The sequence below is a fragment of the Macrosteles quadrilineatus genome, unplaced genomic scaffold, assembly GCF_028750875.1.
Source record: "Macrosteles quadrilineatus isolate MER2022 unplaced genomic scaffold, UCM_ALF_1.0 Scaffold_1__1_contigs__length_201487025, whole genome shotgun sequence".
Taxonomy (NCBI): domain Eukaryota; kingdom Metazoa; phylum Arthropoda; class Insecta; order Hemiptera; family Cicadellidae; genus Macrosteles; species Macrosteles quadrilineatus.
In genome coordinates this window covers 105,532,577-105,559,966 of record NW_026542594.1, presented here as the reverse complement: position 1 = coordinate 105,559,966, position 27,390 = coordinate 105,532,577, and the positions used below count along the sequence as shown (strand labels likewise).

At 35.0% G+C, this 27,390-nt stretch overlaps 1 protein-coding gene across 1 annotated transcript in view; it reads left to right on the top strand.

Moving 5' to 3' along the window:
* The window catches only part of LOC129005434 (serine/threonine-protein kinase D1-like), a 159,239-nt gene extending 149,306 nt beyond the window's left edge, over positions 1-9,933 (top strand). Inside the window, exon 14 of the mRNA XM_054434359.1 lies at positions 4,175-9,933. Coding sequence (XP_054290334.1) covers positions 4,175-4,297 — 123 coding nt within the window. The 3' untranslated portion in view covers positions 4,298-9,933. The remainder of the gene's footprint in view (positions 1-4,174) is intronic.
* The last annotated feature ends 17,457 nt before the right edge of the window (positions 9,934-27,390 follow it).

Here is a 27,390-nt window from a genome sequence, read left to right as displayed (position 1 = left end):
ATCGGCAAGGGACCAGGAGAAATATTATTCAAATTAGAGTTAATGTCATGATTTGCATTTTTACTCAAAATACAACATTGCACAATCATGATGTTTTGAGTCATTGACCTTTATAGCATCTGTTATAAGTCGATAATTATAAATTGATGTTCCCGTGGTTAAAATAATTATTCTGTAAACTTTTAGAACATAGACAAATCATAAATAAAGTATAAAAACACACATAAAGATAATAATAGCACTCCTAATAAGGATATAAAGATAACGACATAAAAACATCATTATACTTTCTCTTGTTCTTACATTCTTTCTTGGGGAGAATTATAGTGAATTAGGCCTAGTCTATAGGTTTCATTTTAGTTTTATAACTAATATTGTATGGACCTATTACATTATTCAGTATAACGTTTAATCTACAATAATTATTGTTCTGTTTAACATAGTAAGGTAGGCTACTTGTAGGCCTATTTAATAACTTTATTTTGAACATACATTTTGAGTATTTTGACAGAATATTTGTTTACAATTGTGACAGGTGGCCGAATGAAACAATGAAATGCGCTACGAATAAATAATTTATTATACTTATGACAAAGACAAAACAAATATGTAGCTTCCGACTTGCTGTATAATTTATCTATTTATTTTTTTAAATAAGTTATTGGGGAACATAGCCTCCCGAGGAGGCTATGGAGAAAGACAACGCAACTTTATATGACCGACCGAATTGAATTTAGAATTTAGACTAACTCAACTGAGTGCTCTCTGCCCATAGCCCAGAGTTGGGCGAGGAGGGGAACCAGCCAATAACGTTGCGGCTATGCCGCGTGACGTCAGTGCAAGCACAGGACAGTGCTGCCGCCGCGTAACGATCACTCAGGGCGTTAGGCAAACTGTAGCTGCGCATTAACTGATTTCATCGAGCAACCTGCTGAGCTGTCTCAGCGAATTCCAGCCATGCGCGTAACACTTCGGAGAACATTGGCCTGGTCTAGGGCTGAGCCACGGCTGACGGAATATTCCATGGTGAGGCAACTGGCTGACGCAGAAAGTTGGGAGGTTAACAGTCCAATATTACAGACCCTCTTTTTATATTTGAAATAAAGCAAAGCTTTTGTGACGGTACTGACAGGGTTTCTTGAGGGTGTAGCAAAAACCTCCCCAACTGATATGCAATAGGTCTGGGAATTTTTGGGGCCGTCACATCCCCCTCCTCCTCAGACCTTGCTGACCCCAGCAAGATATAAAGCAGGAAGCAGTGAGCGAGCCTCACACCTGAGGACTCTCAAATCTCCATACTATGGTTCTCAGCTACAAAAATCCGTCCAGCCAAGCTCAAGGCCACACCAAAGACCAATTTAAATGCCTCGTAAAATGTACAAAAAGAATTCAAATTTTTGAAACGAAACACCCATATAAATAACCAAACATATAATTGAACTCTTTAACGTCATCGCCTTTCCCTGTTAATGCCATAAATTTAACCAATTACATCCATAACTCTGGTTTCCAAAATCACTAACATTCATCATACAATCACTACACTATTTTGTGGAGTCAATCTCCACAGCACAGCAACTATTGAAATGTCCCGCCTAATCTCAACCCCAGAGCTGCTCGCGCATGCGCAGCGAGCAGGCGGGTAAAAGGAGTGAACCAACTCTTGGTCGTGTGTCTGCTGTCTTGAAGAATGGAGGCCTAAATTCGTTGGGATACAGGGGGACGCCCCCTTGAGGTATTGTGTCGCAGTTATAGTATTTTAATAATATGTAATTTCAGATCATCTAGTCAAATTCACTATTTCATTCATTCCGTCATTTATTGTTGATTATTAATTCAAATGTTAGTTCACGTTGTGTCCAGTTGACTTATATACTAAATATTCAATATGTTGAACAATCCACGTATTTCAGTGTTATAATGCCTTAATTAATCAAACTCTCATCAAAGCTGGCTCTTGGGGCCTGTGAATTGCGGTAAATTGTCTCCTCTGTGTTAAATAATGTATTCAGTTAACGTTTCCAACAAGAACGATTTGGTCAAGATCTTGAATCGCATGACCAGATCTCCAAAGTGTGGCATAAAGTTTGCCACAATTTAATAAAAGTCATTTAACCTAAACAGCAAGTCGAAGCAAAAGAACAAGAAAAATACAATAAACTACCCAAACAAGACAAATCGCAAATTGTGGTTGAATTGTAAAGCTAGGAACATTAACAAAACAAATATCAAAAATCTCCATAAAAACGAGTATAACATAAATTTGGCAGAAACTTCATAACAGAACCTAACACTAATAGTAATAAAAAATTTCATTAATGATGCATTAATTTTAAATTTCAAAAATAAAAAACCAAAGAAGGCAGATTTAAAATTATCCTCATAAAGAAAAATTTTAAAGATTAATTAATGGATCAATTAACTAAGGTCGTTGAATTAATACAGTAATAAGCCACTAGCCTAAGCAAACAATAATAATTATGTTCAGCTCGGATAATGCTTGCTTCCCTGGGACGAGAGAATACACAGACCCACTTATCTTCGGTATCACATAATCACATAAAATAAATAACTCGTATTTGAGATACTTCCCCATGCCCAAAAATCTAACGATTTAAAACTAACGAATATATTATCTATTCGTTAGCTATAAATCTAACTGAGTAGAAGTAATTTCCAGCACTTTTAAAAAACTAACGAATAAAATAGAAGTTAGCCGAAAAAACTAACGAACATTGCTATTCGTTAGAAATTCTATTCGTTATTCCCAAGTATGCCAATCCCAATACATGTAGTCTTATGGCAGAACAACTGAACAGCGCTGAGGGTGCCATGATGTCATTCCAATGCTTTAGCATGGGCGCTTTGGGGCAGAGTCCAAAGTTGCAAGTACACTCTGAAATCAGGGAAGCCACCACAATCTGGATATTCTGTATGGCAAGCTACCATTATAATGGGTAGAACTGATGTTGGTGCACCCGTTTGTCATAACTCAAACTTTCGTCCATATCAATACTTTTCGGCAAATCTACTCACTCTAAGCTTCATTTTGATGTGGCATACGCCTATATTTTTATTTGGTAAATGACCTTAATCGTTTACATAAAATTTGATTGTATCACTTTAATAATATAATAGATATTTATCATAGGTTATGTGTGTTTGTATTACAAATTTAAGCCTTAAATTGTTTTCAATTCTTTGACAAACATGAATGATGTTAAATGGTAGAAAAATGAGGATAGCAGCTAGCTTACCTTGAAAGTGTGGGTAGGCCATAGATTAGAACAAGTAGAAAAACATTTTGCACACAATATTTCGTCCCCTAAGGGACTTTGTCAAGTGTAGAGAGAGTTTATAAATTACAAGATGGCTGCTGTCATGGCTGATGGCTGTTGTCAACTATGCAGGGTTGCCACATCTCATTAGTCTATTTACAACTATGTACACAACTTTATATATACACCCACATATAATATTTTATATACAAACTAGGCCTATTATGTATTTAGCTAGCTGCTTGGACAGGTTTATCTTAGGTTAAGGTTGGGGGGGAGTTCTGGAGTTGGTTATATACTGGAATGCCAGTTCCCACCTTCTTAACATGGAAGGGTTGCATTCATCCTTTGGAAGGGATTTTATTACTTTAGTTGTGAAGCAACTATCAAAGTCCATGTTGTGATTGTTGGCATGGATGGCCACAGTATATATATAGATATATAAAGTTGTGTACATAGTTGTAAATAGACTAATGAGATGTGGCAACCCTGCATAGTTGACAACAGCCATCAGCCATGACAGCAGCCATCTTGTAATTTATAAACTCTCTCTACACTTGACAAAGTCCCTTAGGGGACAAAATATTGTGTGCAAAATATTTTTCTACTTGTTCTATGGCCTACCCACACTTTCAAGGTAAGCTAGCTGCTATCCTCCTTTTTCTACCATTTAAAATCCTGGCCTAGAGCCTTTCCTTTAACAAAATGAATGATGTTAAGTTTTTGTTTATATATAAAAATAAGCAGAGCCCTCCCACCACCTATGAACACCAGCCGCTACTGCATAAATGTCTATTTATAAGGTATTACGACGTTTTTATCTTCCTCTCCCAAATTTCCCCAGATCATACAAAAAATATAAATTTGTAAACGATTGGTTTTGTTTGGCTCTGCAGGACTATCAGACATGGTGTGACCTTCGTAACCTGGAGAAGACCACAGGTCTGCGGTGGCTCACACATGAGTCAGACGATGCTCGATGGAGCACCTTCGAGAAAAATTTCAATCAACGGCTCTGACGCGGCCGTCGTTGGCTCAAACACTTCCACCGTCTCTAAATCACGTGCCAAACTTTCTTATCAATTTTAGAGTCTAAATCTTTTTTTTTTAAAGAATTATATTTATATCTACAATTTATAAGATACCAAAAATAATAACTGAGGCAAGACTAGATTCTGACTAAGATAAAAGGAATCACCATTTTCTTTTGAAATGAACCTAAGTAGGTTCAGCAAAATACATTTTTATTAACAGTTTTGACTGACTGAGTTAGACTGAGGCAGCCATTTGCTGTTTTGCTGTTTTGCCGTTTTTTCACTCACAAGCCTAGGGTTCTCATATCATTATAGCCTATGTTCAAATCTTGAAAATCATTTATCTCAAGCATCACATTGAAATATTTCTAAACACTCTTCTTTGCCAATACTTCCCATAAGATTGTGCTCAATAAATCGCCATTTGAATTATTTTTCCAAAAATAAATTATTTAATCATTAAATTAATATTTAAGTATGGATTTCAAGTTTTTAGGCTATAAAATGTGTAGAATGACATCTGTTTAATGTTTTTTAATCAAATTATAAATACTAGAATCTTTGGGGACATTTAATTTATAATACCAACATACTGTAGTCACCATAAATTATTGATTCATCTATAAATCAATCCAAATTTTAACTATTCATTACACTTATATTTGAACATGCATAAAGAATGCTGTAAGTTACATTAAAATAAAACATTGTTATGACTAAAATTATAATGTCACTCTATACCAAATAATCGATATGACTAAAATACATGATAGGGACACTTATGAAAAAATCTCTGTATAAACGATGTAAATGTTACTATGTAGGCCTACATAAACTGGGCAAATTATATTTAACAGAAACTAAAACATCACCAAATTAGTATGAGGTATTAATTTGATTACAGTATATTGTTCTAAATGTTACAATAACATTTTTGTAGTACCATGTAGCTCTTTTGTCCATCAGTTAACTAACTATCATTATCGACAGTATAAATATTGACTATCTTCTTATCTCCAAAAGTTATTTTCTCATCAGTATTTTGCATATCAAGCTATGTGCTGTACTGCTGTACACATTAGTATTACGGTACTAAGACTTGTCTCAGTAGAACTAGTACTATTTACCACCTGTATTATTGTTATCGTGTTTATAAGCTAGTATTAAAATTTATGTTTAGGTAATTTCTAAACAAAAATAGATAACTTGCATTTAATGCCTTGTATTGTAAATATTTTGCTAATAGCTTCGTTATTGTTTTATACAATATGTATTGTTAACAATTTTAACTTTTTTTCATAATTAATTGGAAAACCTTCTAACTGTGCAATGTGAAATATGAAAGAAAAATGTTTTGTTATTAGGGCCTAAGGTGACTCATTTCAACCTGTGCACAAGTTTAACAGAATGTGAGGAAGGGTAAAAAATAACAAAAAAAATATTTTTCTGTTAGGGTAAATAAATCCTGTTAGGTTAAAAAATTGTTCCTGTTTAATGGACTATATTTTTTTTTCATGCTGCACCTTTCCTAAAATAATGAAATTCAAATACAGTAATGTAAATTTTATACCTACATTGTTAACCTTTAAAAATTAGCTTGTTTAATGGTTTTCCTCATGTTTTTTTATTATATGTGAACAGCAATTAATGCTTTTAGATGTTATTTGTATTATCTCGTAAACGCAGTTCTAAATTCATAGTTTTGTTGCTGAATTTCTTTTACATTACAATTAGTAAATGTCAAAAAGGGGTGTATTTGTTTTTAAATATACAATATAATGCAATGATAAAACACAAATACAATTTTTTAATGATACAATAGTATATTTGATAGGGATGGACGAGATTGGATTTTTAATTTGAGACGAGACGAGATGGAATTTTTTATTTCTCATAAAATTTCTAGATGAGATCGAGACGGGATTTCCCTTCTCATACATAACGGAATGTTTGACATTTTAAGCTGATTTTGATTTTGTAACATTGTTAAATACCTACTATAGTTCGGCCGCTTAGAAAGCGACCTCCTCTAGCATTGGTTTAGCATATGCGTGCAGGTCGTTTTCTAAGCGGCCGAACTATAATTTATAACAGATGACTAGTTGAATACAAAAATAATAATAATAAGCAAGAATCTCAAATCTTTTATTAAAAAACATCAGTAAGAAAAAAAATTTCTCCTACCTTACTAAAAATAACTCTGACGCATAGGAAACATGGTGATATCAGTTAGGATAAGATTTAGTTCAACTTTGAAAAATACCAAATTTATCAGTCTGAAACATCAGTCTTACTAGTTAAGTAGACTATTATTAGGCCTAAAAATTTTTCAGTCTTGTGTTATTTTTAGAATGATTTTGGAGTGACTTGTTTTTGCTATGTTTACGGTAGTAAAGCATGTCTCACACTGCATGCACTTAACAAAACTTCTCACCATTTGCAAAGTAAAAACAAAAAAATATAAAACAATTAAAGCTATATTTATTTACATGTAAAGAATTAATTAAATAAAAACTCCTTCGCAAAGGAAACGCAACAACAACGCGCTCCTGTATTGCCGTTATAGCATTGACTTTCTGCAGGCGTTTTTAATTTTTTTTTTATTTTGTCACAAAAAAATCTTGATTAAAATTAAATCCTCTTGAAGAACAAGATTTAAAATTTCCCAAAAATTTCTCAAAATTTTGAGACTTGTCCATCCCTACCCTAATATTTGTCTACCGGGAATATTTTCATGAGCGAAATCAGCAAACAAATTTAAGCTAATCTTGAGTCCCGCTCGTCCGAACATGGGTAATCGGAACGTCCGTATAATCTGAACAAATTCTAGAAAAATGTTTTGAAAATAATTGGCACTAATGTAAAAGTATGTTTTAGAAGATTAAATCCAGAGGAAATTTTACAAGTTCCAATTCTTTTATCTTATAAGTTCAAATGTAGTTTTCTAAATTGTTATACAACTGCCACTAAATTTTCTTTGTCAATCTATTGATTTTTCCATCACTTTTAAAATTTGAAAACTTGACTTACTTACTACTTACTGCTGTGGCCTTCGGTACCTCAAGTGGTACTTGGTCTCCCCAACACAATCCATTTGTTCATCTCTAACTCATGCCTCTTCCTTCTTTCTTTGAAAAAAATGGTTAGTGAGGCCTCACAGCCATATGGATGGACGCCCATGGGCTAATCCAAACAATCAGCTGATACTAACAGCATTCAGTCGCAATTAGTTTGGATTAGCCGTACTCAAGTGTACTTTAGCCCTGTAACACTTGTATTGAAAACAGCCGTTTTTGCTGCAGTATGCAAAAAATGACTCTTAAGAGGCCTATTTTTCATGTTTTAGATAGTAATTAGTTTTAATTTAGGTACCGGTATTTATTGTGTTATTTTTTATACCGTTAAGCATTGGACCATAAACTAAAATAAGTAGTCTGACTTCTGTATGTTGTCCTTTCACCTAACCCCGAATAAAAGTTTAACTTTACTGTCAATTTATTAGTGGATACATGACATCGAATTAGTCTAATTGATCAAAAAGGAAATTATTTATTTATTGTTGCAGTACTATTTGTTTGTTTTACAATAGTATTTATCTACAGGGTTGCCATAAGTTAAATATAGTTTTTATATGCCTTAATATAGTTTTTTTTTTGTCCTTGTACGTTTTTAACACAAACTAGTTCAATAAACTCATTGTTATGTAAAGTTTAAATTAAGCTCAAAAGAAATTACATAATAATCATTTTAGTCCAAGAATAACTTATGTCAACAAGTGTTACAATTCTTACAAATTTAGTTGATAATCATTATCAATAGGTTTACATTTCCACTTGCCTGAACATAATCTATCATTCAAATGCACATGAAGCGAATTTTCTTAACAATAATATTAAATGTGTGCGTTTTGAACAGAAATGGAGGACACTGAGAAAAATCAACAACTAACTTATGGGTTTTTTATGCATTCCAATCATCATCAATGATATATACTGTTTGTAACTACCCATGTTGTTATAGTAATTTTGTGTTGTTACACGTGTGTATTTTAACCAATTGACAGATTTGACACACACTTATTGTAAAAAAACAACTGATAAAGTACACACAGTTTATATCATGAGTTTAAATAAAGATGCTGTACACTTTGTCCAACAAGACAAGACACAACACAACAATAAATCTGTATACAATGTTTTTCCATTGTTGACATATGTAAGGAATATTTTGTTTTGCCGCTCTGCACATGTGCTGCGAATGTTGTTACACCTACTTCCAATAATCCTCCTGTTCTGCCTGAAAATGTTTATTTTTTATTTTTTATCTTTTATAATTTCTCATACAGAGAATAAGCAATTTTCCAATCCAATTTATTTCTCCAAATTATCCATCAAATCATCTTCATAGTTTAAAACAGTCTATTACCACAGTTAATCTACTAGCAAAGAAATAATAATAGCGTTTTTCCAGAATAGTGCAGAAGGCTTACACAAATATTGGTTTCAAGACACATACATTGCTACTATAATTCTTTTTATACAAAAAAGTATGATTTTGTTCATTTGTTTAGTAGGCTATATGTTCTACATTTGAGAACTTTGAATTTTAGAAATCCAATAGATGTATGTCCTTATGTGATAAATTTTCACAACTAGGGCCTATGTTAAATTTTAGACTTTTTAGTATTGCTTTTGTTTGTATTCAGTTCTGTGAATTTAGCATATTTTTATGTAGTAGATTAGCATATTTTTAATTACTATATTTACTATGTGTATATATGCAAATCTTAAAAAATAATCTTTTTAATGTTATGTAGTTTGTGGCTTGATTTAATGGTTAATCTACGTAGTGTCCTGCATATAGCTGAGAAATCCTTATGACGTTAGAAAAATGCATTAGCATTTCATTTCCAAAGTTTATTTTTAATTACCTATCAATGTAATGTAAAGTTTTATGAATTTTATAATGTACATTTATATTCCAATATAGTTATTATTTATGTTTTGATTTTTACATGCATTCCTAAACGATTTGTGGTGCTATTATAAAATATGTTGCATTATATTTTATCACATATGTTAACATGCTTGAAATAATAAGTGTATTTCGTACCTAGGGCCGAAAATGAGATTTTGCCGGCTCGAGATATTTTTTTAAACGATCGGGAGCTGCAAAACCATTTCGGTCCGTGGTAGGAACGCTATTTTTCACCACACTATACCCTATTACCACTATTCACCACAATAATAATGCACACTGATAGTCAACACAACTACAACTTTAAGGTTATGTGAAGAAATAATTTGAGGAATCAGCAAAAATAATAATTAATAGTTGCTAGGCAGCGGTGACAATAATTCTATTGCAATGGATACTGATTGTGTATTTAATATGCATTCATGTTTAAAAAAGTAAGCGGGCAGCTGATTTTGCGGCCCTAGGGCTGTAAAAACCTGCTCGGTCCCCAAATGATGATGACAGCTGGCATGGCCAGCAAAACGTAACTTTCAGCCACCAATCAACGTATGTAAAACAGCTAAAAACATCATAGTGTGGTGAAAAGATATTTTTGCCGTTACACATTTTCATTTTGATGTCCCCAGAGGCCAAAAACACCATTAGTTCAAATTTATATATATATATATATATAGATTTATATATATATATATAGATTTATATATATATATATATATAGATTTATATATATATATATATATATATATAGATTTATATATATATATATATATATAGATTTATATATATATATATATATATTTATATATATATATGTGTGTGTGTGTGTGTCCGTGAACGCGATAACTTGAGTAATTTTTGTCCGATTTTGATGAAATTTGGTTTAAAGGTGTAATGCAAGATAAACTTGAATGAGTTCGCGAAACAGCATGATCGGACCATGGGAACGGGGCTTTACGGGGGAAAAATTGGGTTTTCTCACTTTTGGCCCTCAAAACACAAAATTTCCCAATTTCTCTTTAGACCTTTTTAAAGAGTTCAAAAATAACAAATATGCCTTGATAAATAAAATGTTTGCTGCAGGTTTAAGTTATTCAAACTTTCTATTTCTAAAATGTATACAGTATATGAAATTATTTAGATTCAATGAATATTGCTACTGATACCAACCTTAGCCTAAAAACTGTGGTGATAAGTATTTTTATTTACAAGCAAAGAATAAATTATGTAGAGAGTATTTATGATTCAGTCTGAAAAATCAGTAAAGACGTAAACATTCCTTTTTTAGGATTTGGAGAATTCCTCCTCTAAAACAGTAAGACTGATTAAAGTTATTTAGTTCATCAGCAATGGAGCTTCATATGCATTGTCATTTGTCCTAGTTTGTAATGGTTGACGACTGATAAAACTTCCACTAAGCTTAGCTATTGTTGTCGAGTTTGACATCACCATATATGATGTTTTTTACAACACTATAACAATAACAACCAAGCCAAAATTACTATGAAACAGGTTGTAAACATTTTATTTTCTAAGAAGGTAGGAAATAATATGTACTGTACCTTTTTCCTGAAACCAAGTTAACTTTAATTTGTGTTAGTTGTAATTACTAATGTCAATAAATATTTTTTATTTATTATTTATGTATTCTGAAAACTCAATTGAGTTATTGTTTAGGTACCTTTTATCTATTCACTTAGGCTTATTACTATTCTAGTGTCAAATCTGTTAGCATATAGAAATGAAACTAAAAAGAGAACTAATTGATCAATGTATGAAATTCAATTGGTCTACAGGTTTAATAAAATCCATTTTCATTGGCTGTGTTCTTTTTTATGTACAGGGAGCGGCAGAAATATCTGACGGTTTTCAAGCGAGTACAGTCCGGCAGCCGAGTGGAGGGGGTTGGTGGGGAGTGGCTCATTCTCAAGGCCAAGTGATGCCATTTCAGTCGCCATGGAGCAGTGGACCAGTATACATCGCGCGTTTGCCGTTGAGGCGTTTTTAAAAAATGGCGATTCTGTTGTTGGTACGCAACATAAGTTTCGGAGGCATTTTAATGTGGCTCGTGGGGAACCTATCCCATCCCGAAACACCATCAAATTGTGGGTGGATACCTTTAGATCACATGATCAACTGCAAAACGTAGGCCTACAGGCCGTCCAAGGCCAGTGAGGACGCCTGAGAACGTGGAGCGAGTGCGACAAGCTGTGCTAACGAGCCCGCATCGCCCGGCGCGTAGACAAGCTGCTGCTCTTGGCATGTCTGATCGCTATATTCGACGAATTTTGCACTCAGACCTTCACTTTCACCCACATAAAATAGCAATCGTCGGGTGAAAGTGAAGGCCTGAGTGCAAAATTCGTCGAATATAGCGATCAGACATGCCAAGAGCAGCAGCTTGTCGCACTCGCTCCACGTTCTCAGGCGTCCTCACTGGCCTTGGACGGCCTGTAGGCCTACGTTTTGCAGTTGATCCTGTGATCTAAAGGTATCCACCTACAATTTGATGGTGTTTCGGGGTGGGATAGGTTCCCCACGAGCCACATTAAAATGCCTCCGAAACTTATGTTGCGTACCAACAACAGAATCGCCATTTTTAAAAAAACGCCTCAACGGCAAACGCGCGATGTATACTGGTCCACTGCTCCATGGCGACTGAAATGGCATCACTTGGCCTTGAGAATGAGCCGCTCCCCACTACCCCCCTCCACTCGGCTGCCGGACTGTACTCGCTTGAAAACCGTCAGATATTTCTGCCGCTCCCTGTATTTACTTTTTAAATTGATTATTCGTGTTTATAAGTTAAATATTTATAACTGAAACTCTGAATATGTGTTTTTAACCAGTTTTCAAACAACTGCTGTATTTTCCCAACTCAGTTGCCAAATTGCTTTGATGTGATAGACTTGATTTAAAATTAAGATACATATGAAATAAAATCAGAAAACTGTACTTTAATAATTATCTCATCCTCATGTTTTGTTTGAATGTAGTTCATGTTGCTTCGCCGTCAAAATTAATATTGATTAAACCGCTGTCTTAAAATGTAAACACATTTTGAATCCCATATTTTCAACAAAATCTCTTGGTTAAGCTTCATAAGCATAGGCCTATTATTTTTTATACTGTTTACTCGTCATTTTTTTATAAGGTGCAACTTTTGACTATGAATAGAACCAGACATCTCATTCCCATGTAAAAGCTCCCGTTTATCCAAATCCCACTAATCCGAAAATCCGCCTATTCTGAACTAAAAATTAAAGACATTAGTATGGATCTTTCTTTTTAGAATGGTGGGTTCTTCGGATGGTCACAGTAAAATCGAAAAAATCTTTGCAGTTTGGCGAGATCCCTATCAACTCCTGTGATCGCAGAGACATTGTCATCATCCCCCGCGATTGCGGGAAAACCGTGAACATCATACGCAATGGCAATGATTAATTATTACAGAAATCTGCTTATTCCTGATTCCCGCTAATCCGAACAGGTTTCGGTCGTAGTAAGTTCAGAATAGTGGGACTCTACAGTAGTTGAATTGAGCCACGCACAATTCAGATAAGATTGTAGGTGTTGATGTACTTATGTTGATTACACCAACTTTTCAACCAAGCCAAACGGAAAAGGTAATTTCATTTAAGGTCTTTCATGTTACATCTGCTGTCACAAAAACAAAAAACTTTGGAAAAAAATTAAAATTTTTGACTGTAGTAGTTCACTTAACTAGGTTTTGAGTACAGCTAGTCCATATATCTGTGGGTAGGATGTCAACTTTAGTAACAAAATTCAGTGGTGATAAATAACTTATCCCACAATACCTGTGTGGTATATTAAAATAGTTAAATAATTTTCATGAATATTTTAGCTGTTTTGGATCAGTTGACTTTTTAGGGTTATCAGTATCACCCTACTGAGTCTTAGGCCTTATTCCTACAAAATTTTACTTACTCCATTTTTCATCCTTAGCAGTCTGTTAACAAAACTATGTTAAGTCATTGTTACATATTTCAACAGCCATTGCTTAAACAATGCCTAAGATTGTTAGAAATGGAGATAGGACCAGGTTCCACGTAGGGCTTTCTGTTCACCTTATCTACCATTTTGATTTTCCGCTATAAAAGAAAACCCAGCTTTTTACAAGGATGCCTTGAGCAACACAGTAAAAATGTAAATTTATCATGCTCAATAATTTTATCAATTTATCATACTCAATATAAGCTAGTTTATGTGGTAGTCATTTTTAAGACACTGTGTACAAGTTGTTTCTATGTGAAATATAATACTGTATCTATAAAGTAATACTTGTCATAATTTGCAAAAAGAATGGTTATTTGTTAATAACTTTTAAATACTAGAATTTGTTGTATTACTGACAGTGTTTATTTACAATTGCAAAGGAGTTTATACAGTTTTTTATTATAAAATTTTAGAATATTTTTTATATTTACATAGTGTTGTGTACATAATGTAATGTTAGACTGTACTTCACTATACTGTATAGATATCTTATATCTTTTAGTTAAAAATAAGATTAATTAAGTAATTAAAAAGAACAAATGATGAAAAACCCTAATCATTATGTAAATGCTACAAATTAAAATACCGTATCATCATTTGTACCTCTTAAAGTATAAAATGTGATTTATTTGTTTTTGCAATTAATCTTTTTATTTAGTGGATTGTTTAACGTCTTTAGGGATGAAAAAGACTATAAGTAAGTAGGAATCAAAGTTGATCAATAGTTATCCATAGTGGTCTTTCAATGGCCAATTTTTTATCCGTATAAGTGCAATTTGATTGTGATCACACTCTAAGGCCTAACATGAATACTAGTTACATGCTTCATCAGTATTAGTGTATTAAATGTTCGTCTAATGTATTTTTTTTAGAAGTAAGAGATTATTAACACCATAATTATTATTGTAATGGGTTGTGAGATATGGTTTGAATAAAATTACCTTTTATAAATGTTAAACAGGTTGTAACCAAACTGATTCCCATACTCCAAATTAAATATACAAATAATACAAATAACAAATAAAGTTCATTTGAAAACTTTCCATGTCTGTTGTGTGCAAAGGTAAAGCTTTTAACACTTGTTTGTTCTCATTTTCCCCTAATTTGGACATGCCAAATCCAATAAAATTATTTTCAATTTTGAAAAATGCCCCAAAAGGGCCCAACTGTGGGAGATGATTAAGATGTCTACAGGACAGTGGGAGATACAATAATGATTTCTACACGGCCACGTGGGATGATCACAATTATGCAGCGATCGCTCAAGACGATGATGATATCCACACAACTGCGGGGGACGATATAATGATGTGTTCACGGCCGTGAGGGGTGGTCAGAATTTGACCAAGACGAGGATAATGTTCTCACGACCGCGGGAAAAGATCAGAATTTTGCCTCATTCGCGGTAGACGATGATAATCTCCTCACGACCACGGGATATGTTCATATATTGCCTCGATCATGGAAGATGATAATTATGTTTCAACGACCCGACTGTGGAAAATAGTAAGAACCTTGCCGCAAACGCGGGAGACGATTACGATGTCTACACGGCCGCGAGGGATTATCAGAAGTTCACCGCGATCGCATGCAAATACATCCACCATTTTTGTTTATTTTCCAAATTTTTGGCGCCCCCCAGAAAAAGCCAATTGCCTGGCGCACTAGGCACGTGCCTACCGTGCCTATTCGGTAAATCGGCCCTGGATGTATCAGAATCATGGATAGATGGATGGATGGATGTTTGTGACAAGTAAACGCGAAAAATACTAAACCGACAAGGTTGAAATTTGGTATGATGATAGCTGACATTCCCGATTAACATACATAGACATATTCTTACCTCAAAATCCTATCAGGCTCCGCCCCAGTGGCTCTGCCTCTGGAGTTTTATGAGTATTCATATTTAAAGGAATAAAAGAATTTTGTCAGCCGTTTCAACTACACAAGTTGGTTCTATGATATTAAATAGCATAAAAAAGTTATAAGGCTTACCAACAGGGTGCAGCACTATTATGTTTTTTGCATCTATGACAACAGCTAATTTGATCCAACTAGCTACAAAAAGTTGTGGTACACAATCAGAACTTAACTTTTTCCATGGTTTACGTGCAGTGATAGAACATTAGGGCTATGGTAGATGTGTGCTGCACTATAGGATACCGTATAAATTAAAGGACCAAATTTTCTTAAACAATGTCCTCTCCCATAACTGTAACAAGCATTTTATACTTATATGCCAACCCTGTACGAAGGGGGGGTACTCTGCTAGTTTCTTAATAATTTTACTACTTTGCATGGGCTGTATGACTATCAAAATGGTAGAAAGAAAAATTAAACAGTTCAATGGGAATTAAAAATATAATTTAAGTTTTAATGAAACTTCAAAATTAATTTTTCAAATGAGAGTTATTTTTAAACAACAAAAGGTCGATTAAATTTTGAAAGCCACTAAGCTTCACTGGTTGCGAGGCGCCTCACAACGTTTGCTTGATCAGTGTGCGGCCTCCCATGGAAAACATGGGGTGCTCGTACCCAGCGAAACATTTTGCCTCGCAACACTTGCTTCAGGTGAAATGCTGCATCTGTGTGCGGCCGGCCTAACAGCTGTTTTGTTTCGAAGCAGCTAATGGTATTTATGTACATATTTACGAAAGCTTGGTTACTGGACTATGAAAATATTGACTCCGATTTAAATGTACAGATATAGATTTTCAATTCATATTGTTTTGGTTTTCAATTTTGTATGTTTTATTTTCAATATTTTAATAAATTTATGATCATAAATTTAAATAAATTAAGTGTGAATTAATGAGCTGATGTCACCTGTCTGCCATGTTATCTAAATGGGACGTCTGACACTAAACAACCCTACTTTCGACGTTGCCAATTCTACCAGGCCGCTGCCTGGAGTTAAAGTTGGCCATGGTACAGCTGAGGTATTTTTAACATTAGGTATATAGAAAGTTCCCTTTGGAAAGCAATTACGACCTTAAAGGGCAATTTATGAAATAATTGATAGTTTTGCCCAAGGTTTCTTGTCATGACGAACATTTTAAGTATGTGGTTTATGGGAATGTGACTTGTAGTTTTCTCAAAAGTACATAGATACTTAGGGCTTTATATATGGACTAGCAACAGAGCCCGTTGTGGTTAAATACAACGGTCAACAGTCTCTAGTAAAATAATGTTTATGAAATCCATACACCATTTTACACACTAATATTAATGGTACAGATTAAGCACATAACTTTAGAATCACACACTTAACATAAGGAACACACTTTAAACACAAATGCAAATGGTTAACAACAACATTAAATCAAAGAAAAATCAATTAAATAACAATGTAACAATAAGCTGTTAAATTATTAACACATGTTTCGTATGATTAGATTATGTATACTGGTAAACCAATTACAATACTTTCTCCATATACATATAGCGGGGAGAAAGTAAAAATTATTGGTTTTTCTTTTCCGAGTCGGGTTAGCTCTCCTACCCGACCGATTTTCATAAGGTAAGGGCATTTAAAGACGGCCGCACCAACGTTCATGATGAGCAACCCATCAATTCATCAGTAATGACAGATGGTCGGCGGCTGCCCAGTCCCCAATGCGTCGCTGACTTCCGGGTTCACCCGCCGCTCGACCGATCGGTACCATAATAGTTATTGGCCATTTTCGTGTTTTGAATTAAGTGTTTTAAGTGTTGTAAAACTGTTATTCTCAATGAACACAAGAACGAAACGACAATGACGACGTCCGCCTGAAGATGATCCCGTGAGGATCGAAACCGGTCGCCTTTCAAGGTCACTAGGATCACTTGACAGCAGGTAATTTCACCAGTACACGTAGCAATAATTTGCTCGCAATCCATACTTCTCAAAACTTTCCACTGAAGTAATAAACTCTGTTCTGGTGGAGTGGGGGGTTACGATTTATTAATCGTACGATTACAAATCGTATAGTGTGAAAGCAACAGACCCACGATCGTCTGCCCGTACGATTAACACTCATACGAGTGAAATCGTATAGTGTGAAAGGAGCGTTACCGTAGGTGGCACGCTAAGACATAGGCCCAGGACCGATTTACTTTTTTTCATTTTGATGTTCCCAGTGGCCAAAAACACCATTCGTTCACAGATTATAGTCTTATAATCCTTATAATATTAATAAAATATGATTAATAAATTTTTTTAAACTGCAATGACTGTGAGGCGGTGCCAGGCCCATCAGTCATGGTTGGAGCATGACGATGAAGGAAGTGTTTTTTGTTGGTGGCCACCAAAGTGCCAGAAGATTATGGAAATGGTGCCGCCGACTGTGAATTGCACGCTGTAATTAGATTTTTAAATGCTAAAGGTGTGAAAGCCATTGGAATTCAACGACAGATTAGTGAAGTGTTTGGTGAGAACATTGTCAGTGACGGAATGGTACGCAAGTGGGTAAGGGCATTTAAAGACGGCCGCACCAACGTTCATGATGAGCAACCCATCAATTCATCAGTAATGACAGATGGTCGGCGGCTGCCCAGTCCCCAATGCGTCCCTCATCATGAACGTTAGTGCGGCCGTCTTTAAATGCCCTTACCCACTTGCGTACCATTTCGTCACTCACAATATTCTCACCAAACACTTCACTAATCTGTCGATGAATTTCAATGGTTTTCACACCTTTAGCATTTAAAAATCTAATTACAGCGTGCGATTTACAGTCGGCGGCATTTTAAATTGGCGGCACCATTTCAAAACCTCGAAACCGGATGTAAACACTTCCGATTGTAGCCGAATTTCCGGCTCAGGCTTGCCAATAGCTGCACATACTTAGCACAAATGTCAAAATTCCAATCACAGCGCTGGAACAGAGAAATTTAAAAACGGCACTTACTTAAAAAAATGCCTCGTATCTTCGTAATGTTAGGTGTAGTGGAATATACTTGTAGTGAAGCTGGTTTTTATTCTTGAAACTAGCTGGTCCGACAGACGTCGTCCTGTCCTAATGTGGTTTTATGTCAAAATGCTCGTTCATTTTCAAGATGAGCTCATTCACATGGCTCAATCACGTCCTAGTTGAAGTTCGTTTGCTACGCTTACTCACCTTTAGGTTGGAGCTCGTTCGCTGCGCTCACTTTCCTTTGGGTTACCTCGTTCGCTACGCTAACTCGCCTCCAGGTTGAAGTTCGTTCGCTACGCTAACTCGCCTCCAGGTTGAAGTTCGTTCGCTACGCTCACTCACCTTTTGGTTGCAAATTAGCTGTTGTCATAAAATTAAACTACCCCCGCCGCAGCAGACCTGCAGACTAAGCGAATTTCAACTTGTCTGATTAAATTTTTACTAAAATATTTCCATAAATAAGACATATTTATTCCCAATTTAAATTTCATTAGATTTAATGAGTGCTTAGGTTTGCTGCTACGGGGAAGGTAAAAAGTGTTTTTTTGACCATACATAGTAGGATACGAAGATACGTAGTGTAGGATGAAATCAATAAATTTGCCAAATTTGATCAACATATATCCATAAACAAGTAAACTACAACAGTTTTAATTTTCTCCATAAGAATAACATAGGAATTTTATTACACTACTTTTGAATTTTCTCCGTGAGCGTTAGGCATACAACAGCGCTTCAATATACAAAATTATTTTTTTTACCGAAAAATTAAATCGGTCCCGGGTCCAGGTCTTATCTGGTAATAGCTTATTCCCTATATGGGAAATTCGCTAAAAATAATAGTGCTGCACCGTGTTGGTAAACCTATTAACTTCTTAATGCTATTAAACATCACAGAATCAAATTGTTTAGTTGAACCAGCTGGGAGGGAGCTGTTAAGATTCTTTAATTACATTGAAATATGAGTACTCATAAGGTTAACATGGGAAACTCCAGAGCCACTGTCACTGGGGCGGAGCCCTTTTGACGGATCTGCACCAAACCATCCTTCACACAAATCATCCTTGAATAATGCTTAATAATGCCTGAAAGTTTCATTACAATCTGTCGAGCGGTTTCGGAGTCCATAAAGGACAAACATAACATTGGATTTTGTATACAGCATATAGATGAGGGACCTCGTTCATATGGTCATGCGGCTTCATTGGCAACAAAATGCAAATGACAAAGCAATGCTGCATTTCCAAAAAAAAAGCAAATACTGTAAATTATTACGTAAATAGTGACGTTTACATGCATTTTTGTTAATCAACGTATCGTAGAAAGGATGAGGATATCTAGTTCAAAAGGAACACGACCTTTCTGTCATGACAGTAACTGCTTAAATGGTAATTACTTTTTTTGAAATTTCTTTTACAGTCGAAGTGTAGTGTTATTTTCACAAATCTTACTTAAGGCCAACCAAGTGGGCCGCGGTCCGTAATAGGCCACTGCAAACCATCTGTCAAGATATAGGTACTATTTTAGGTAAGGTGTCTGTGTTTGTATGTTATTAGACACTATAAGAGCACGATGAACTTCTTCTGCATATGAATAATCCGTTGGTTAAGAGAAATATAAGCCGAATTAATAAATGTCACAATCCAAGCGCATTAAAATGGCCCTGGCCTGAACTTTTTGTAGTAGGTATCGAGTTTGGACATTTTGTTTATGTTACTATCTGGGTAAGTTACCGGGTGCACTTTGAGAAATTTCTTTTAGAGATAAATTAAATGGTTTGTTGTTGCTGAGTAGCACTAGTAAACATGTAAAACCCTTTTTGTTAGTTTAATAACATTCAAAGGCTCTATTGTATTTTCACTAAGCTGAATGAATACATCGAAGTAACATCTCTAAAAAGACTGCAATAAATTGCAATTTTGCAGATTAATGACTTTCTAAATCATGCACATATTTCTTCATAACAATTATTAAAAAATTAATCCATTTGCTGTAAACCACTATTAGGTAGTTTAACAAAATATGCACAAAGCTCATATGGGCAACGTGCCCTTCTGCACATGTATTATTTTGTATTGTATTACACAATCAATAATTTTTCCAATGATTGAAAACATGTATGACAATAATCTCATGAACCTACGATGATCTGTCTTGAATAATATGACAAAAAAGGCAGATACCAACGAGTGCAATAGATGTAAAGATAATTCGATAAGAAATCATTTTAAGAGTTGTTACTGTATTATTAAGATTTTCCCAACGATTTTTTAATTGAACGTTATATTTTAAACATGAGATGATCCAGTTTGTTATTTTTAAGATCGTTGTTTTTACTGGAACTAAATAACAGGATATTATTTCATGAGTGGACGATATCAATATTGAAAGAAATGTTATTTTTTACCAGTTTCATCTATCGTTTCGTTACCTATCTAAGGGAAAGGAATGGCACCTGATACATTCTTCTCTACGATTACTTATGTTAAGTGCTCAAGAATAATGATCAGACGTGATATTGATATTAGTTTAAAAACATGTTTTTCGATCATCTCAGAAAAGAATATTATTTAATTAAATCGGAAGGTAGAGTGGGTGAGTCCCAAAATTGCTAGGAAACACCATTGTTATGCAATTTGTTAATCAGAAATCTTTATATGTCGTCATAGGCTTGATTGAAGAGTGATAGTTGGTAAAGGAAATACTTTTGAAAAACATGTGGAGTAAAAAAATCAGTCTTTGTGAAATTAGCAGGACAGGCCAGAGCCAGTAGAGGTATGACTGGAAACATTTTGTTGAGCCAGCAAATGCTACGGATGAGTGTTCTATGCTAGGATGATACTATTGAAAAGGAAACTGGAGTATGCAAAGAAGAGTTTTATTGAAAGTAGGGAAATCATACAACACAGTATCGCATGATATCATTAGGATTTATTTGACCGGAGTCATACCACTCGACCTGCTCATTGAAGAAAGGATAAGGATTTTAGTACAGTGCAATTAGCTTAAAAAAAGAGCAAACCGGGACATCCAAAAAAAAAGTTTCAAACCAGTGCCAAATTGTTGAATACACTTCCCTCAATATGTAAAAAAAAGTTACACTGATTTGAGTGAAAGGATAAGTTTGGAAGACAAGGGGGTGGATTGGGCTACATCGGAAAGCAAGAGTGTCAGAAGAGAGGATGGAGACATTAGATGAGTGGCAAATGTGTTGGGAGCAGAGTGAGGAATAAAATAAATTTTAAAATCTGAAAATTACATTGCAAATACTTCTTTTTGACAAACTCAGTAACTACGTAAAATATTTGTTGTTTAAAATACAAGTACCTGGGGACCAAGCTTTGCTCGGGGAAAATAATTAGTTTACTCTGAAAGCAGTTTAGTATTGTAGATAAATTAATCCACTCCCAAACTCCACACTGCTCACCTACACTACTTCCTTCACCACTCCATACGTCGTGGACCTGTTTGCCCTCCTTCGTCCTTCCCTATACCATTTTAGAATTGCAGATACATAAATGCCACAGACAGTTCCCACACTCTGCACTGCTAGCCTTACTACTTCCTTCACCATTTCCTACGTCGGGGACCTGTTTCCCTTCCTTCCCTTAGCATTTTAGGATTATAGAAACCTTAATCTAATCGTCATTAACAGTTCCCACACCCCGGACAGTACGCCTTGACTACTTCCCTCACCACTTCTTACGACGCGGACCTGTTTCCCTCCCTTCCCACGGCATTTTAGGTTTGCAGATACCTTAATCTAATTGTCATAAGCAGTTCCCACACTCCGGACTGCTTGCCTTTACTATTTCCTTCACCACTTCCTACTTCGCGGATCTGTTTCCCTCCCTTCCAATAGCATTTTAGGATTGTAGATACCTTAATCTAATCCTTATTAACAGTTCCCACACTCCGGACAGCTCGCCTATACTACTTCCTTCACCACTTCCTACGTCGTGGACCTGTTTTCCTCCCTTTCCATTGCATGATTGCAGATACCTTAATCTAATTGTCATATACTGTTCCCACACTCCAGACTGCTCGCCTTTACTACTTCCTTCACCGCTTCCTACGTTGCGGACCTGCCTCCCTCCCTTCCCATAGCATTTTAGGACTGTTGATACCTTAATCAAATCCTCATTAACAGTTCTCACATTCTGGACAGCACGCCTTGACTACTTCCCTCACCACTTCCTAAGTCGCGGACCTGTTTCCCTCCCTTCCCACGGCATTTTAGGTTTGCTTATACCTTAATTTAATCGTCATTAACGGTTCCCACACTCCAGACTGCTCACCTTTACTACTTCCTTCTTCACTTCCTACGTCGCGGACCTGTTTCCTTCCCTTCCCATAGCATTTAAGGATTGGAGATACTTTAATCTAATCGTCAAAGGACTGCTCGCCTTTACTACTTCCTTCACCACTTCCTACGTCGCGGACCTGCCTCCCTCCCTTCCCATAGCATTTTAGGACTGTAGATACCTTAATCTAATCCTCATTATAACAGGTCCCACACTCCGGACAGCACGCCTTGACTACTTCCCTCACTACTTCCTACGTCGCGGACCTGTTTTCCTCCCTTCCCACGGCATTTTAGGTTTGCAGATACCTTAATCTAATCGTCATTAACAGTTCCCACACTCCAGACTGCTTGCCTTTACTACTTCATTCACCACTTCCTACGTCGCGGACCTGTTTCCCTCTCTTCCCATAGCATTTTTGGATTGAAGATACCTTAATCTAATCCTCATTAACAGTTCCCACACTCCGGACTGCTCATCTTTACTACTTCCTTCATCACTTCCTACGTCGTGGACAGTGGCGTAACAGAAGGGCCCGCAGGGCCCGCGATGCGGGGGGGCCCGGGTGCTGAGGGGGCCCGCGAACCGGTGAGCGGGAAACGGTGAGCGGAGAGGCCCGTGAGACGAGTGGGGCCGAAAAATTGCAGTTCATTCATTTCATTTCATATAACTTTATTCATTAAAGTACAATATATAGATACAGGAATGGCGTCAAGAGTAATTTAATAAAACTAACTAACTAACTAAAATACTCATCATTATCATGCATGGCATAACAACATACCATCAATATTAATAGCTTTTCAGATCAAATAAATTAAAACAAGCAGTGCAATATGAAAGTTTGTACATGAAAATATCAAAATTAAAAATATAGATAAAATTATTTTAAAACCAAAAGTTTCAATTGATATGAAACAGAGCAATTAATAACTTATAGAACTAAAACTCTTCAAAGGAGTACATAGCCTTGTTGATAAGAAACTTTTTCAATTTTGATTTAAATTTATTTTTGGAAGTTTCTAATTTGATTTCTTTAGGAAGTTTATTATAAAATTTGGAACCGGCATATTTAGGTGTCTTCATAAAAAGTTGCAGAGTATGTGAGCTTGTGGCCAGGTTTTCTCGATTTCTAGTGAAGTAATTGTGATAGTCTCCAATAAGTTGTAATTCATTAAATCTGTCTTTTACTGATAATACTGTTTCATAGACATACATTCCATAAACAGTCATAATATTCTCAGTTTTAAAATATTCTTTGACTGAAGTTCTGCGTTTTAAATTGCACAAAATTCTAATAGCTTTCTTTTGCTTTTTTAGAATTGATTTTAATTTTTTCTTTTTTGCTGCACCATAAAGTGAAACTCCAAATGATATGATTGAATGGATGTACAAAAAATATATAATTTTTAAAGTTTCCTTTTCACATAGGGGTTTTAATCTTGTTAGCGCATTAAGGCCAGATGAAATTTTAGAAAGTAACTGATCAATATGATGATTCCAATTCAAATTTTCATCAATTTCTAATCCCAAGAATTTGATGTGGTCTTTATTTTGAATTATGTTGTTATTAACTACAATTTTTGGCAGATTTTGCGGTTTAGTTTTTCCTGCTTGGAAACACATAAAATTAGTTTTATCTGTGTTCAAACGCAAATTATTCGAATTAAAAAAACTGTTAAGTAATAATATATCAGAATTGGCCTTGGCTTCAAGTTCAGCATAGGTTCCTGCGGCTATTTTTAAATTTGCATCATCAGCATATAGGCAAAGCTTGCTAAAATCACTGAGTTGAGGAAAATTTCTCAAATAAAAGATGAATAAAAGAGGGCCTAGGATCGATCCTTGGGGCACCCCATATTTTACTTCCCGAGTACAAGAATTGTAAGAAATTTTATAATTTTTGTTATTACAGTGACTAAGTTCTACGTATTGTTTTCTATCAAAAAGATATGACTTGAACCAGCTCAATGCAGTACTATTTAGTCCACTACTACTGAGCTTTGAAAGCAACAACTCATGAGAAATTGAATCAAAAGCTTTACTGAGGTCCATGAATAACCCTACCACTTTAGATTTACTCTCTAAGCTATCAACGATGGATTCAATGAAAGCTGTGGCAGCTGTTATGACAGATCTGCCACTTCGGAATCCATGTTGGCAGTAATAAAAATATACCATTATTTTCAAAGAAGCATACCAGTTGGTTATAAACAACCTTCCCATAGATTTTTGAAATTGAAGGCAGCAAAGCAATCGGTCTATAGTTTGATACTGTTTTTCTGTTTCCTTTTTTGAATAGCGGTTTTAATTTTGTTATTTTGAGTTTGTTAGGGAAAATTCCTGATATCAAAGATGAGTTAATGAGATGAGTTATTGGTTTAAGTAGGACTGATTTCGCTTTTTTAAAAAGAACCACAGGAATACCATCGTAGCCAGCACTATAGGAATTTTTTAGACTTTTAATAATTGTAATCATTCAAATAAATAATCATTTAAATAAATAATCATTCAATAATTGTATTGAACAAGTAATAACATTGATGTTATTAATAATATGTTGTTATCAGTTATCGTTTAATTTCGTTAGGCCTCTTCAGTGATAACGAACTAGGGTAACAAATTTAACATGTTATAACGTGGGTCTTTGATTATTATGCAATCTTACTTTCGTCACCGAGAAATATTTTACTTCTCGGTGATTTCGTACACTGCTTATGTCGTCTGCAATCATTTTGTTACTTTGGAGCCTGGAGTCATGAACGTTGGCTGGGGCATTTAATATTGTATTATTTTACATTTTAGCTTTGTCCTAATATTGATTGTGTTTTGTTAAATACAATATACTGCTACTCTACTGACTGTGTTTGTTAGCCCCACAATTAACCATTACTAAAGACATTAGTTGTAAGATAAACGCTTACAACATAATAAGACGCTTGAAATCCATACAAAGATAAAATAAAAAATGCAATAGGCTATTTTAGCCTGTGATTATAGTACGTCAATCTATTAAACTAACCAGCTTTTAGTGTATGAGTTAATTATAACCAAAGAGTTACACTAACCTAATAAATTAATACTTTCTCATCCTTCAGTCATATTTGGGTTTAAATACGCACATATTGGCGTCCCCATCTTAAATAATTGATTGATTGACTTTAATAATTTACTTTGAAATGGCGACCATACCAATGTAGGTATTTTAAGCCAAGAATTAATGGAGATGAGTAGCCCAACCTTTTAGTGTTGAAAGGGACTAAGGCCGACATATTCCTTAGACATTAGACACAGATGTTAATTAATTAGCTAATACAGCAAAAGGCAACTAAGGGGCCTAAGGTGGTTAATAGGGGAATTCGAACCACATTTTGCCTTGTAATTAACGAATTAGTCTAATTATCAGGGAAATAAAAATGGATAACATGTGTGATAAATTAAATGTAAAGTTTTTAACCTCCTTGATATAAACATTCTGATAGACGGATGGAAAATAAGGGGTTTTTATTTGATTTCAAAACTATTTACAAACACTAAAACTGATATAATGATGTAGTGATGTAACACTTCCATCAAACCACGACTGAAAATACTTAACACATACCCTTTTATGGAACATATCTCACAATTTAATATTTTAATTTAATATTTTTTTTCATAATTTATTTACCACTCATTTTATGATTAATCTGCTTGATCATTGTATAGGTGGTCCACAAAATACTCTGGTGGGAGGGGGAGGGCGTTTGATTATGTTGTATTGGTGGTCTAAAAATAACTCATGAGTGGGGGGGGCCCAAAAAATAAGTTTGCAGGGGGGCCCGTAAAAATTTGTTACGCCACTGGTCGTGGACCTGTTTCTCTCCCTTCCCATGGCATTTTAGGATTGTAGATATCTTAATCTAATCGTCCTAAACAGTTCCCTTACTCCACACTGCTACCCTTGACTACAATGTATCGAGTAATCTTCAGTATAATCTTTGCTCAAGAGTAACAACTGATGTTTTTCCTTTTGTACTGTATTTTTAATTTGCTAGTATACTGTGGACAGACAACTTACAAGTCTTTTGTTTACTTTTTCCTTGTTATTTAATTCAGCCAAGATGGTTACTTAGCAACCCATAAGACTAATGTTAAAAAAATGTGACTTTTAGTTTCATTTTTCTACGTAATTAGATTTTTGTTGGCAGTTCTAACTGCAGTAAACTCGTTTTTGGGCCAGGAATAAACTATTTACAAAATTTGAAGAAAATCGTCGGAGCCGTTTTTGAGATCTTGGTGTGGTGATGTGAACATTATCACCTGATAATATTTATTATTTGATTTGTTTGTAAATATTGTATTTAACATGGTTGTAATTTTGAATGAATAAAAGCCATACTTTTGGTTTACTAAGTCTTTCTTACAACAATTTCATTCATTCATTGATAAACTCAGTTAGTGCTACATTACAATGGAGAAATTCCTTAGACCAGACAAATTGCAAATTGACCCGGAATCTCCAACTGCCTCAGAGGAATGGACACACTGGTTACAAACATTCGAAGACTTTCTAACCATGACAGAATTCGTTGAAGACAAGGACAAACTGAAACTACTAACTAATCGATTATCTTTTACTACTTATAGATTTATCAAGGAATCTGAAACTTACCAAGACGCTTTGAGAGTTCTTAACTCAATTTGCATCAAACAAAAGAATGAAATATTCTCAAGATATTTAGTAATGACTAAAAAAACAGCAACAAGGTGAGACTATTGACAAATATGTGTCGGAACTGAAACTTTTGAGCCAAGATTGCGTTTTTGAAGCTGTTAATGCGATTCAATACAGGGATCACTACATTCGTGATGCTTTTATCAATGGCTTAGCCTCATCATACATACG